Source organism: Mugil cephalus, chromosome 16 (genome assembly GCF_022458985.1).
Source record: "Mugil cephalus isolate CIBA_MC_2020 chromosome 16, CIBA_Mcephalus_1.1, whole genome shotgun sequence".
Lineage (NCBI taxonomy): Eukaryota > Metazoa > Chordata > Actinopteri > Mugiliformes > Mugilidae > Mugil > Mugil cephalus.
This window is the reverse complement of record NC_061785.1, coordinates 7,986,132-7,999,955: the sequence shown is the minus strand read 5'-3', so window position 1 is coordinate 7,999,955 and position 13,824 is coordinate 7,986,132. Positions and strand designations below refer to the sequence as shown.

Genomic DNA, 13,824 nt, shown 5'->3' with positions numbered 1-13,824 from the left:
AAACTTTTTATTCCAGCCACCATGACTATAAAAATAGGCTCTGAGGAGACAGCACTTAAAAATAGTTCTTATCAAAGAATCTTTATCCAAACAGGGAACTTGACTCTTGTTGTTTTTGTGATGATAAATCATCATTTGAAGCAGGGAGGAGATTTTGTGAGGCCATGTGTCTGTTTCTGAAGGTGGTTTCTGGGAATTGCTTTTCACTTTTTTGCACACTTCTAACTAAGTGGCTTTTATGATTCAAGCAACAGATGTGGACATGGGGGTTAGTTGTTGCATTATTTACGATCCATATTAGAGCAGCTGCTCCGACATGTGTCTTTTGGTTACATCTTCACAGCAGTGTCACACTTTGATGGTCAGCTGACTCAGACTTAAAATGACACCCTGCTAATTTGTGAATATCCAAACTTATTTACATGGGGAAAAAACGAACAGGGTCCAGGGCACTCAGGAAGTTTTATTTTTATGCATATCTATCTCGAATCTAGCTCAAAAAACATAAATTAAGGTGGCTAGTTCATAATGAAATCGTTAAAGACGTAAGTAGTAAAATCTTATTTACGTGAGGATTGAAGTTCACTGCCCCCTGTTGGCTTGACTGCGTACTACTTGCACAAGCAAAGTCTTGCAAACGTGCCAACAGGAAAAAACTGAGCGAATCCATCCTTTCATCCTTTCCTGTCATTTAAACTCATCGTGTAAATCCATCCTGCACGGTTGTTTATCTGCGGTGCTACTCCACCATCGCTCCATCCGGTGCTGCTGATCAGCGAGATAAAAACAGAAGGAGGGTCGTTTAATATGACATTTCTTACATTCTTGTGTTGCCAAATTCTTCACAATGTTTCTGTTTTTGGTTGCAATTATCTGACGTATACTATGTTTCGAACTAAAAAGTATTAATTAGGCAACTGGTGACCAAGTAATTTATTAGTCAGTCAGTTGACTAATATTTTAATATCTGATATGAACTGAAGTAATATTTTTTTTTAATCAAAACTGGTGGGGAACTGTGCTCTCGTAAAGCCCTGTGGCAGCAAACATAATAAAACTTTGAACTGTTGTTCAAACATTTGTGAAGTGGTGCATTTTTCAATTTCCCTTCACAGTGGGCATCAAATGTACCAAAACTGAGAAAACGGCTGGCAGATTAATTAATAATGAAAAAGAATTGGAGGTTAGCGCACGAACGCACCCCGCTGTCACCGACGGTCGCATTTGCCTGAAGTTGAAATGATATTTTTTTTTATCTAAAGAAAACCGTCTCTGACACCCAAAGCGTTTTCAGATGAATTTAATATTGCAACTTGCATTTCAAAGACACTGAGAGTCCATAAAAGGGACAGACCTACCCACCCCCCCTCCTCCTCGCCCCCGTAGAGAGCGCAAAGGCAAAGAGCTGTAGTTAAAACAGGCCCTCTTTTATTTATTTTTTTTTCTCCTCAAATGGACGACATGGACAGAAAAAGGGGCCGTGGGGGAAAATAAGACTCTTGTCTCTGAAGTCTTTGTTTCCTCTTGTGCATCTGCTGCTGCTGCCGCCTCACGTCGCCTCCCACAGACATATACATGTAGTAGCACGCGGAATATGACCAATCACTTGACGGTTCCTTGGTGCTCGGCGACCCTCACGACATTCTTTTCTTTTCTGTTCTTTTTTTATTTTTGCCATGTAGTATTTACATGCAGCGTCAACAGAAGGAGTTATTTAACGTCCACGTACCAGGCGGCTCCGAGTCGCTGCCTCATGGGGAACGCACAGAAAAAGCTGCTTGACATTCAGATACTTTCCAGAGAATGAAACCACAACTGAGACACCGTGAAACATTTCCGGGTCCTCCTTTGAACGCTGAATTGGACGATGACAGTACGTTAATCTGGCTTTAAGGAGGAGACGGAAGCGCCTGGTTAGTTACAGATTTAAGGACTTCATCGTAAAATATACTGCGTTTGGTGAGCGGTAGTATGATCATTCCTAATCCTGCCTAACTTGGGTTTGTTGTTCTACTAAAAAAAAAAAGCACATATGGCACTAATTTGTGAAAAATCTCTAATACAAACAAAGCGATAAACGTCATTACATGGGTTCTTGGCAAAAAGGCTTAGTTATGTGCTTTGTAATGTGCAGTCGTTTCAGCAAAACACTTCTCGACATTAAAGGCAGACTTTAGTGATGTTACATCCACGTCGAATGCAGGTGCATGCCACTTTTTTTTGAGGTATAAAACCAGTTTCATGGCCTGTGATACGTTTACCTGCCTGAATCCGTACTGGAATAATCAACAAAGCCATCGGCCGTTTTGTTGCATAAATATCTCCAATGTTCTCTCCCTTTTTTTTCTTTTTTTTTTTTTCTCCTGACAGTATTTCCATCGGAGAGAGTATCGCATTCACGACGAGCACGTAGCTTGAGGAGAATGGAAAATAGCTTCAGTATCAGCCTTAAAATCTCAGAAGTCATCAGTCCTCAGTCTTTGTAAATGAAGTAATGGATGCTTACAATCAATGACAACAACAACAACAACAAAAAAAGAAGAAAAAAATTCAAAAATAAAATGGAAATTTTAACATTCCGGTCACGTTCTCCAAACACAAGAGAGGAATGTCGGTGTCAATACATAAATACATTTACAATAACTACATCTTTCAAAAAATATTATGTGGTCAATTCAAAATAACACTTAGATAAACATTTAAAGTACAATATTATACAACAAAAACTGAAATCTGAAACCGACACGTCATCGACAAAGCAATTTTCATACATGTTGTGAAATATACATTATTAATCTAGTTTCTTTTCTTTTTTTTTTCCATTTACACGTTTCATCCACTGACATACCGCATATTACAGCGACACGGGAGCTGGAGTTAATGGTTGGACGAGTGCATAGCAAAATAGAAGATCATTTGACTGAGTTAAGGAAACGCATTAAAACTGACAAACCTGCTTTAGAAAACAACATTAAAAACCGTGTTTAAGGCAAATCTCATCATTTAAAATTGGCATAGTCTGAGAAAATGTCGACAAAGTCTTGTACCACCCTGTAGCAGAAGTCATATTGTTCCTGTGCGGACAAAAAACAAAACAAAAAGAAAGAAAGAGGGATTAGACGATAGTAAAGCCAACATACGTGGAATTAAATCCGATTTTGAGCCGACTAATACTTACCACAGTTTGGACCATATGAGGCCTCTGCATGCGTAAACTCTTCACAGTTTGGAACACGTCCAGGAGGCCTTCGGCCTTGACTCGCTCCAAGATATTGCTCAGTGCAATGAACGTACCTGTTCGCCCTGCACCAGCACTGCGCAACACAAAGACACAAACACTCTCACTCACAAATGGTAAAACATGACATCATATACAAAAGCTTCGTTTACAGTATAGGTCTACGACAGGGGGTCTGCGACCCCTAGGGGTTCTGCAAAGGTACTGCAGGGATGTCGCAAAATCGTTGGTTGATTCAACATTTTTTTGGACCTGCAAATCATTACAACTGCTCGAGATTACCTTGTGGACGTATTGACATACTGGTTGCAGCTTTTATCTGGAAAACAACTCCACTCAAATACAGTTCCATTGCATAGGGCAACTAACGTCACATGGTGAGATAAATAAATAAATAGTAGCATTGTGGGTGAGCTTTCAGTAAACGAGAAAAAACATAAGTGCTCATTACGTGTCACTACGACTCCATCAGTTTGAGGGTCCTTGGCTTGAAAAAGGCAGAAGAACCCTGATCTACAGAATATTATACCAAACTAATTTTGACCTTTTGGATATAAAGTGTCACCATTTCGTTTTAACCTACGAGACATTCGTATGAAATCTTCTTATAATTAGCATGTGAATTCTTGAGCTAATGACCAAATAATGCACTGAGAGCTCAGTGTGGCATTGACCTTTGACCCCTGGAAGAGTAAGTAAGAGAAATACCCTCTGAGATATCTCTCGCACAGTACGCACAGATGGATAGAAAGCATGAAAACATTAGCGCTGCGATGGAAGCACAAATCAAATCTGACGCCTACCTGCAGTGTACGACGATGGGATGGTTCCCAGACTGCTGTTGTTGTCTCTGCACCGAGGCGATGATGTCGATCATGCCTTTCCCCTCGGCCGGGATGCCGATCTCGGGCCAGCCGTGGAAGTGGAAGTGCCTGATCACCCTCGTCTGCTTCTCCTTTGAGAGGAAACGCGCAGGCCGATGAGAGATCAAAATACCCTTCAAATATGATTTATTAGCAGCGCGTAATGGCAGGTGCGGCGTCGGGCTGGGTTAAGTGTGCAGCACATGAGCGGCGCAGCGAGGATGCTCTGGGAGGAGGGAATGCGGTGCCGAGGGGTGATGCGGGTCGAATTTAATGAAATATATCGGATGGGAGTCTCCAGCTTGATCATCCTAACCTAACTACATCCTGCCCACCACATTTCCTCTGGTAGCCAAAGAGAGCGTTCGGTGCTCACTTACTCCACTCTGTTAGATTAGATCCTGCGCAGCTTCAGAAAGATACAAAAATGCTCATAAAATTCATTAGATTAAAAAAGGACGTTGGAATTAACATATCCAGTTACGTTATATTAGTATGAAGCATTATAAGAACTTGTGCGTGAAGCTTTAAGCAGATGTTCTTGCCACATCAGTAATGTTGCGGCCCTTTCTTTTGGGAAACACTGATCTAAACTACTGTTTATAGAGAAAGCTCTGCCTGCAGTGGAATAACAATCGTGGAATTTAACCATGCAACATGTGCTTTCTGTTCAAGCTTAATTTTAGCCACATTTTCACCTCAGGTACTAAGATCTTTCCCCCCACCCCCAGAAACATTTTTAAAGGAATGCTGAGTTCCTTCAAACCATTGTTCTACCAAAAACCAAAAGATTCAACAGATGTATGAGACAGTAATAACTGGCTTGTCATTTCTGTCAACGACCGTACAACAACCTGCTTCCACTCTGGTCCAGCAGGTGGCAGTAATGCACAAAGCATAGTACCTCCACAGGTTCCTAGTTCCTGCTGCTTTCAAGTGTATTTACATGTTGCATCGGTGCTCCAGTCATCCACTAGATGACGCTGTGACATACAGTCATGAGTTAAGCTTGAACCATACACTGCAAACTGAATGTTCCCCTTTCTCCAAGAAGGCTGATAAAGTCCATTTATTATATCCTGACAGCAGCTAATGAGGCAGCGAGGCCACGCTACATTTGCCAGTGGGATAGTTTCAAGGTCTCAAGTAATTCACTTACCGGGACAAAGGTGAGTACCAAGTCTCGTAGACTGAAGGTGTCACACAGAGTGTCTCCCTTCAGCTCTACCGTGTAATTTCCATAGGTGACCGAGTCCTCCGTGGGCCAGTACTGGCAACACTTGTCCTACGAAAAGAAACACACCCGTTTGCTTACTGCCAAACAACAGAGGGCATGCACGTGACGACACGGCAACGGACGTTTCCATGGTTACGGTCACAGAGTGACAGTTGAGCATGAAGATTAGCAGCATTAGTTTGAATCCCAGGCTTTAAAAGCGTCCAAATTGTAAAATTACTGAAAAAAATGTTGTCGTGCAAATGACTGAACCAACAGATTTGAAAAGTGGTCGGAGATGTATTTTTTTTTATAGATGTCTGCCAAAGAAAAGAGAAGTAAATGGATTGCTGCATTACTAAGAAACGACTGGAGCGCAGGAACCGAAACCTGGTGTTGTGTCTCTTTGTCTGGTAAGATTAATTTACGGTGGATTTTTTTCTGATGAAGTCATACCTTAAGTTAGAGCTTTTTAACGTCCAGTCTGATTCTACAGTATTGTATGGCCAGCGTTACTTCTCAGTAAAGCTCTAAGCGTTAGCATCTTTTATTTAGCTACATTTATCATAAAAAAAGAAATTATGAAATATCACACAGTTGAAAGATACAGAAATTCAGAGCTTTTTTGCTGCACAGCAACGGCTGCCAGCAGTTACCACAGCTCACCTGCTCCCTCTCCTGGAGCTCAGTGAGCATGACGATGGAGTGACATTTCCATTCCCACACCATCCTCCAGAAGTCCTCCACTGTGTGTTGCAGGGGTCCTTGTGTGGCGATGAAGTAGTCCTTCTGTCTGTATCCCTGAGTAACGGCAAAAGCACAAAGTACGTTCACAAGAGCGGCGACGTCTACGAATAGCATTACTGAAAAATACTGCAGAAGTGGAGAACGGAGTGGGAAAAAGTGCCGTTACATCTATAAAGGACGCGTTGACGTAATCGGTGAACTCTTGACCCCTTCTCATAGAGAGAATAACTCGGTTAAAGTCATCTGAAAGGAGGAAGAAGAAGCAGAAACATGTAGGTTAGAGTGGCTCTGAGATACTAACAGGAACACTTTCTATACATGGTTGCAGGCAATACAGTGGAACTCCAACGCTGATAAACGGGAGGAGCCTTGTGTTTGCTCACATGGAATAATTTGCAGAACTCTGTTCTTCTTCATGTTGGCTGGAAGGTTCCCCGTTCTCATGTTCTCCTTCATTATTCGCATGTTGGTCAGTTTCTAAGCCGGAACCAATCAAGCACAGACAAAAAGTTAGTTTTATGTGCAACCGCATCTTGACAAACAAATGACAGTTGCACTGACTCAGCATAACATTATGACCACAGAAAAGTCATCTGATAATGATCAAGGGCCTTCTGAGGGTGTCATGTGGAGTTTGGCAACACATTTAGCTCCTGTGGTTCAACAACTTGTGCTGTATTTCATGTTTTTTGAGTTGTTCCTAAACCGTTCTTATGTGCGTGCTTGTGTCGGGCTGTATCCTGCTGCCATCAGGGAGTGTCACTGCTATGGGGTGGGGGTGGTCTGGTCACGAGATGCTAAATGGTATTTACTTCCCCTGTCAGTGGTTTTAATGTTGCGGCCGATCAGTTTGTAGTAGATTAAAGCTCAGTTACCAGTGAGTTATTTTTAATCAATGTGTAAAGTCCAGGCAGCTTTCACACTTGACTTCACACAATGAGCTGTCAAGACGCTGTTTTGTCTTGTATGTATGTCTGGTGTGACAATATTTAAGACAAGTTAACATGTATAACAAGAACGAGTTTCAGATAAGTATATACATGTTGAACAGAAATATCTTTTGAGGTCATTCCCTGGAGCCTACACGTCTGGAGGAACTATTGACATTTTGCAAAGTGATTAATGCACATTTCAATGCACGGTTTAATCCCAATGCATCCTCATTTCTTCCAGCCGTCCTCTAGTCAACAAATATAAATAAAACAAATCTAAATGTGTTAACTGATGTTTGGAAAAGTCACCAGTCTCGAACTGAATCCTCTTAAGTAAGACAGGCAGTAACACTTACAAAGAGACCACTCCCAAAGTTTTAACACCTCGTCTAGAGTCGCTTCTAGCAGCGTCAAAATTCACAGTTCGGTTTTATTAATCAACATTCGGTTGGTTTTCAATACATCAGAGAACTTTTCTCATGTATTTAAAGAAAACGTGTGTAATTGATCATAATAAACGCATTATTTAACAGCTAAGATGAGACGACACTGACGACTGCCGAGTTATGAAATAAATGAAATACCCGTGAAAGCGAGCGCAATATATTCATAGCTGATAAAAACTATTAAAGCCTGAAGTGTTTCAGCTTTTGAGACGTCTTTATCTCTTTCTCTCAACACTGGGGACGCAGCCATGACGAGCTACGAGCGGGGTCTGGTTTGAGCGTGACCGATCAATCGAGCGGATTCTGGCTGCAAGGTAACGCTGCTTGAATGTGTAGTGTGGGAATGTTCGCACATCGTTTCATGTTTCATAAAACTGGAACAGCGTTCGCCCAACTTTTAAAGCCGCTGTAGCTAATGGACGACAACAAGTGCGCTGACAAAATGCTCCAGAGGAAGCGCGTGCTATTTAAGTTTCTAGACATGAACTGACTTCTTGGGGTAATTGTTTTTTTGTACCAAAAGCGAGGACGTTTATAATTAACTGAATTTCATGTGTGAAGCTGTTCCGGATGAATACACACACCTTCAGACACCAAACTGAGAGCTAACTTTTTTTTTTTATTACATGTGATCTTTGGGCTCGGTTTCTGAAATCTAACCTTAAATTCTTCCTCCAGTCCGACCCGGTCACCGTTCGCAAACGTGTTGTGCAGTTTGTGCAGATGTCCTTCCAGAGACGACACGTCCAACTCCGTGTCTCCATAGAGGTAGTATTCAAGTAGGGCCTGGTAGATGAATGAGTACTGCATCTGGGGGTGAGAACACACGCAAACAGATGAATGCGCCGCATGTGGATGTGGATGTGGGCGATTTAAGGGAGAGCCTAATTCACACTTCCCACACAAATGGCTGACGCAATTTGTCCCAGACTCACATCTGTCTGAATTAGCTGCGAGCGCTGCTCTCGTATCCTGGAGACGAACCCAAACACATCGACTTTCTGCTCCGTGTGCATCATGTCAATCATGGCGTCTATCACGATGAATGTTCCCGTCCTCCCGACACCGGCGCTGGAGGCACAAAAAACAAACCACACACTGAGCGAGCCACAATCCTCAGCTGACACTTGGATGTTAAGAGACAAACAAAGGGACATCTGTGCTTGTAAACACATGCATTGCTATGGTCACTCAAATTGTTTCCACTCTTTGCTGACAGTCTGTTTTCCCACAGTCACACAAAGCGGATGCATGAGCCTAAATATATTTATCCCCACAGAAACAAGCCGGATAATTAAAACCATTTAAAGTTGTGTTGATTCATAATCTCCGCAATCCCAGTAAACAACAAAATAATTAACACCGAGCTCCCATTAGCTCGACTGCCTGGTACCTGCAGTGGACGACAATGGGCCCAGAGAAGGCTGGATTCACCGCCTTGACCTTTTTGAGGAACTTGAGCATGCCGATGGGAGAGAAGGGAACTCCAAAGTCAGGCCAGCTGGTGAAGTGGAGCTGGGTGACCGGACGAGGGGTCTTAGCGGCATCACTGGCTTGCTACGGACGCACAAAGGCAGAAACTTAGAATTCAACAGAAGAGTCGGTATTTGAAGAAGTTAAAAGACACACAACTGCAAATCTTGGTTTCAACCATAGACTGTATATAAATATGGACTACGCATCCCCACTTCATCACATTGGCCAAAGTGGTGCTATTTTCCCAGGGAAACATCTGATTATAAGCTGTATTTTGTTTTTCCAACTCTCACCATCCCACTGGAATGCTACATGGAACGGTTGCCTGGGCAACTGGTGCTCATCCTGATGTCACATCCTGTTTTTTTATAGCGTCATATAATTAAAACAAAACTAATCAAAAATGCAAAAATGCACCTAAAATGACTGAAACCATCCTTGGAAAAACAATATTTGTTGTGCACTTCTGTGTTTTAGTCATCCAAAGTCCCACCCGCTAACATAGTGGAGGTGGAGCTTATGACACTAAACTGTAGCTAGTCACCAATACTCGCTTTGGCTTCACTTTAGGGGAGCGGTTCCATGTCCACCTTTTTACTGTCCATGGTTAAAACAGAAACCATATCAGGGAACCATCAGCTTTTTCAAATCCTCAGAAATCATAGTTGAGAAATGATTACGAAAAAGGAACTTAAGACTTTACTATGAAGCACCATACGTACATATTGTACACAGAACTTGCGTATGGTGTAATCCACCAGAGCCGTGAAGTCCTCGACGGCCACCCTCACATTCCCATAGGTCCAACAGCCCTGGTCGGGCCAGTACTGGTAACACTTGTCCTGCAGAAAGACGACATCCATAATTCAGTAAATACCTAAAAATCAGTTGTCCCAGAGCATATTCATGGATTTCCCTTATTAAAAGGCAAAGTTTTTTTTTTTTTTTAAGGTGAGACACACTCAATTTCACAGTTAGTCAGTTTCGATTACTGTAAGTGAGAGAGTTGACATTACTCAATATCTTTGTAGGGTGATTATGATACTACCGTAGAGGACTTTATTACACATTATGTAGCAATTGATTTCAACCCATCCCCGTGCTGATTTAAATCTTCACCTCCTCCACTTATTGATCTTTTTGTCTGTTCGCCATCTCTCCTCATTCAGTGAAGGAGTTCAGGTTCCCAGTGAAAAAAAAAAGCAATTATAGTAAAGAAACAGGTGCCTACAGGTGCGTAACGAGTAGTTTGAATTAAACTCCACAACATCTCCTCTGATTAAAACCAATGAAACCGATAACCTTTCATTCTTCCCCTGAAGAACAAAATTAGGGTTGACTGAAACAAAGCATTTCCTGCACAGGATATGTATAAAAAAAAAAAAAAAAAAAAAAAAAAAAAAAACGCTAAAAAAAAAAACCCGCAAAAAAAAACAACATTCTAAGAAATAAACAAGTCTGAAAATAACTCACTTCTTTTCTTTCTTTCAGATTTGTCAGCATGACAACGGTCGCCACTTTCTGCTCCCATATCATTCTCCAGAACTCTGCTACGGTGTCTTCTTTAGGACCTGAGACACAGGAGAAAAAAAAAAAAAAAAAAAAAAAAATTTAATGTTTCAACTAAACATGAAGGAAGGTGTGAACGTGGTTATGTATCTGACTTTCACGGCTTACCTTGTGCGGCTATGAATTTGTTCTTTTCCGAGTAACCCTGGCAGAAAAATAATAGAAATGAATGACCTTGTCGTCGGACTGTTTTGTCAGCTGCGGCTTTGAAAACACTGAAAGACTCTTTGATTTCAGTTTTTTAATGCATCGTGGATCACGAAGTCCTTACTTACTTAAAAATTAACTTCAAAATGACTGAGTTACAGCTCCTGAACAGCTACTGTCAGTTAATTAAGCCTGTACATGCTACCTTGGTGAAGTTAATGTTTGCAATTTTTTTAAATAAGACAATAGTCATCGATCTGATGGGGGAGTAAAAAAAAACAAGACTCACATCTATGTAAGAAGCATTCACATAGTCTGAACAGGGATTTCCATCCAGTTGAGTCAACACCACTCTGGAATGATCATCTGTTAGAAAGAACGGGAGGTTTAGAGACGTACCTGGACAATCAATAGCCACAGTCTGTCAGAGTGTGATTAAGAACTAATTCTGTACAGATAAGGAATAGTATATCCATAAAGGGGTGCGCACAAACAAGAAGAGAAGAATCCGCGTGGGCAAAGAATGTCAAAATACATCGTTCACCCACAACATTGCAACCACCAACAGGAGAAATTGGTGATCTTCTGACAATTCAATGTTCTGCTCGGAAACCTTTGAACCTGCTATTCATGCAACATGTAGCACCCACCTAAACCACACCAGACGCCCCCACCCCACAGCAATGACAATCCTTGATAGCTGCAGCCATCCCCAGCGGGATGCAGCCCGACATGGTTTAGGAACAACTCAAAAAACATGAAAAAAGTGTCGACGTAGTCTCCAAATCCCAAACTGACCAAGAATCCATGGGACGCACTGGAACAAGCCTGATGCACAGAGGCCAAAGGCCCCCACTAACGTCATTCTGTCGCCAGACACAAGAGGCACAAGGGGGACGTACACAATATTATAGGAACATCGTCATAATGTTATGCCTGATCGGTGTAGCTGTATGCGTAAATTTCCTTTGCATCCTTGTATATATTTTTGTACAACCTCAGCATTATTCTTAATGTGCGGTGTGGTCTCATTTCCTATCAGAGTCTGGTGACGTAAACAGAGAAAAACTAGGTCCACCATGACCGCACAAAGCCCGCCCATATAATTAGATTAGCCTGACACATCTTTGCCAGAGCATAATCATAATCATAATCAGTAATCGAACAGAGAGACTGTAGACAACCCACCGCATACATTTTGTGGGCAGGATTACTTTGACACTAACATAACACTAATGGCAACACCTGGCCATCTGTTTTTGTGGTAAGCCAGCCACTTGCTCACTCACCATGGGAGTGTTATCAGTCTTTTCACAATACCCTTGGCAAGAAAGCAAATAGGCATATTTCTCAAAATGTTCCTTCAGGGATCAGTTGAGACTAGGTAAAGGTGGAACAGCTAAGAAAACATGTGTTAATGAGACAGGAACGTACAAGAGGAAACTTAACCCTTTAATATTCTGCCGGGTGGTATATGGGACAGCAGTGGCTGTCCCATATACCACCCGGCAGAGCTCCGTAAGCAAGTTGTGTTTGCGTAAATGCTGCATTTCCTTCTGATTTCACTGATAAAAGACGTCATACGATTCAACCAACACGTTTTTTTTTTCAAAACCAAAAAAACACGTCAACTTCTTATTTTTAACTGTGTGCCAACTTCGCTTACTCAAGAACACCGCTTAGAATGATTCTGACTTTTCTGATAAAAACATCAGAGTCTTGGCTTTCAATGGAGACCAAGACCGTGCGTGCGCTCCTAAGAAAAATATTCCTGAATTCACTTTGGGTACGTCCGAAACGTTTTGGTTTTTTTCATGCAAAAAAGGCTGGAAATGACAAGAGGAATAGATGCATTTCTTAGTGAATGAATACATGATCTACTGCATGAAAGAAAGTCACAGAGATGAAAAGACACGTGCACAAACAGGAAACTGCGTTCTAGATGTGACTCAAAAGAGAAGCGAGCTCCTCCAGAACAGAAAGTAACACTCACAAGGAAGGATGTTGGGGTATCTGTTCTTCTCCTTGTTTTCGTCCTTGTTGGCCTCCTCGTATGTTCCCTGGGCATTACCTCCCGGCAAGGACTGCAAAACAAAACGACGCACTTGTCACATGTGGCCCAGCACGCTGAGAAATGGCCCTGTCGGCAGCTCGCGGCCAGAGTATTGTGTTCTGCTGTGTGTGGGGCTTTGTTCGGCCTCCATGTAGGCACTTCCTCTGCTACCTACAGTAAACAGTGCTCCATTAAATGCAGAGAGACGCAACTTCCTCAGTCTGCGCTGACCAACGCGCCGATTGAAATACTTTATGAACCGCACTTTATTTTGACTCAGATCCTAAATCGTGGACAAAGATAGCCGAAGGGGTATTTTTTTCATGCATGTGTGGGTGCATGTCAGTGTCATGTGTCACAGACAATGTGACTCGTCCAACTCCTGTAGTTTTCCTTGATAAAAATACATGCGTGAGTCATGGTTTCAGTCGAATTCGGGATAATTTGTCGGCGATTTAATCTATTCAGCGATTTCGACTTCCTTCTTTTCTGCATTATCTCGTACGGAGCTGATTCAAAAGATTTTCACGCAGTCCTATAAATCAGTACGAATGTACCGCAGTGACTCATCAGACACCTAATACAAACACTATATCCGGTACTTGCGTAGAACTGAGAAGACCGGCTCTATGACTGTTACACAAACCTCCAGGAGGAAAAAACTGAGGGCGCGTCGCTTACATTGTACTCCTCTCTGAAGAGCTTGCCATCGTCAGCCGACCGGAGCCTGTACTCCTCCTCGAGGTGGTCGACCGGGATGGGCAAGTAGGTCTTGGAGGCCGAAGGGGATCTGGGCAGAAGTACCACCGTCTGTTGCTCTATGGGGAGAAGCAGAGAGAGAGGGTTCATCGCTCCCGCTCGAAAGATCGACCGGTTTAATACGCACATCCTGATTATTATTTGTCGCGTTGACTTAAATTGTTGCATCGATCAGCTCAGTATTCAGGCAACTTGATTGTTTCGGTCAAGTTTTGCTATGTTAAAAGGTCCATTTCAGAGTAATAAAACATTGGGTTTAATTAGAAAAGTGGTTCCCAACCATTTTAGTCAAACAGCCCAGTCACAAAAAACTCTTTGCACCTGTCGCTGTTTAATTTGGCTCTACTACTTCAGGTTTATTTAGCAGTTACTTATAGA

At 42.1% G+C, this 13,824-nt stretch overlaps 1 protein-coding gene across 6 annotated transcripts in view; it reads right to left on the bottom strand.

Moving 5' to 3' along the window:
- Positions 1-1,406: 1,406 nt before the first annotated feature.
- Positions 1,407-13,824, bottom strand: part of ptprea (protein tyrosine phosphatase receptor type Ea) — a 56,072-nt gene continuing 43,654 nt past the window's right edge. For all 6 annotated transcript variants that reach the window (XM_047608749.1, XM_047608752.1, XM_047608750.1 and 3 more), the window contains 16 exons: positions 13,369-13,505; positions 12,628-12,718; positions 10,924-11,000; positions 10,596-10,632; positions 10,392-10,489; positions 9,641-9,760; positions 8,836-8,999; positions 8,378-8,513; positions 8,103-8,252; positions 6,448-6,541; positions 6,231-6,307; positions 5,984-6,118; positions 5,261-5,386; positions 4,042-4,193; positions 3,179-3,314; positions 1,407-3,074 (listed from right to left, as the gene is read on the bottom strand). In XM_047608749.1, the coding sequence (XP_047464705.1) occupies positions 3,000-3,074; positions 3,179-3,314; positions 4,042-4,193; positions 5,261-5,386; positions 5,984-6,118; positions 6,231-6,307; positions 6,448-6,541; positions 8,103-8,252; positions 8,378-8,513; positions 8,836-8,999; positions 9,641-9,760; positions 10,392-10,489; positions 10,596-10,632; positions 10,924-11,000; positions 12,628-12,718; positions 13,369-13,505 (1,805 nt within the window). In that variant the 3' untranslated portion in view covers positions 1,407-2,999. The remainder of the gene's footprint in view (positions 3,075-3,178; positions 3,315-4,041; positions 4,194-5,260; positions 5,387-5,983; positions 6,119-6,230; positions 6,308-6,447; positions 6,542-8,102; positions 8,253-8,377; positions 8,514-8,835; positions 9,000-9,640; positions 9,761-10,391; positions 10,490-10,595; positions 10,633-10,923; positions 11,001-12,627; positions 12,719-13,368; positions 13,506-13,824) is intronic.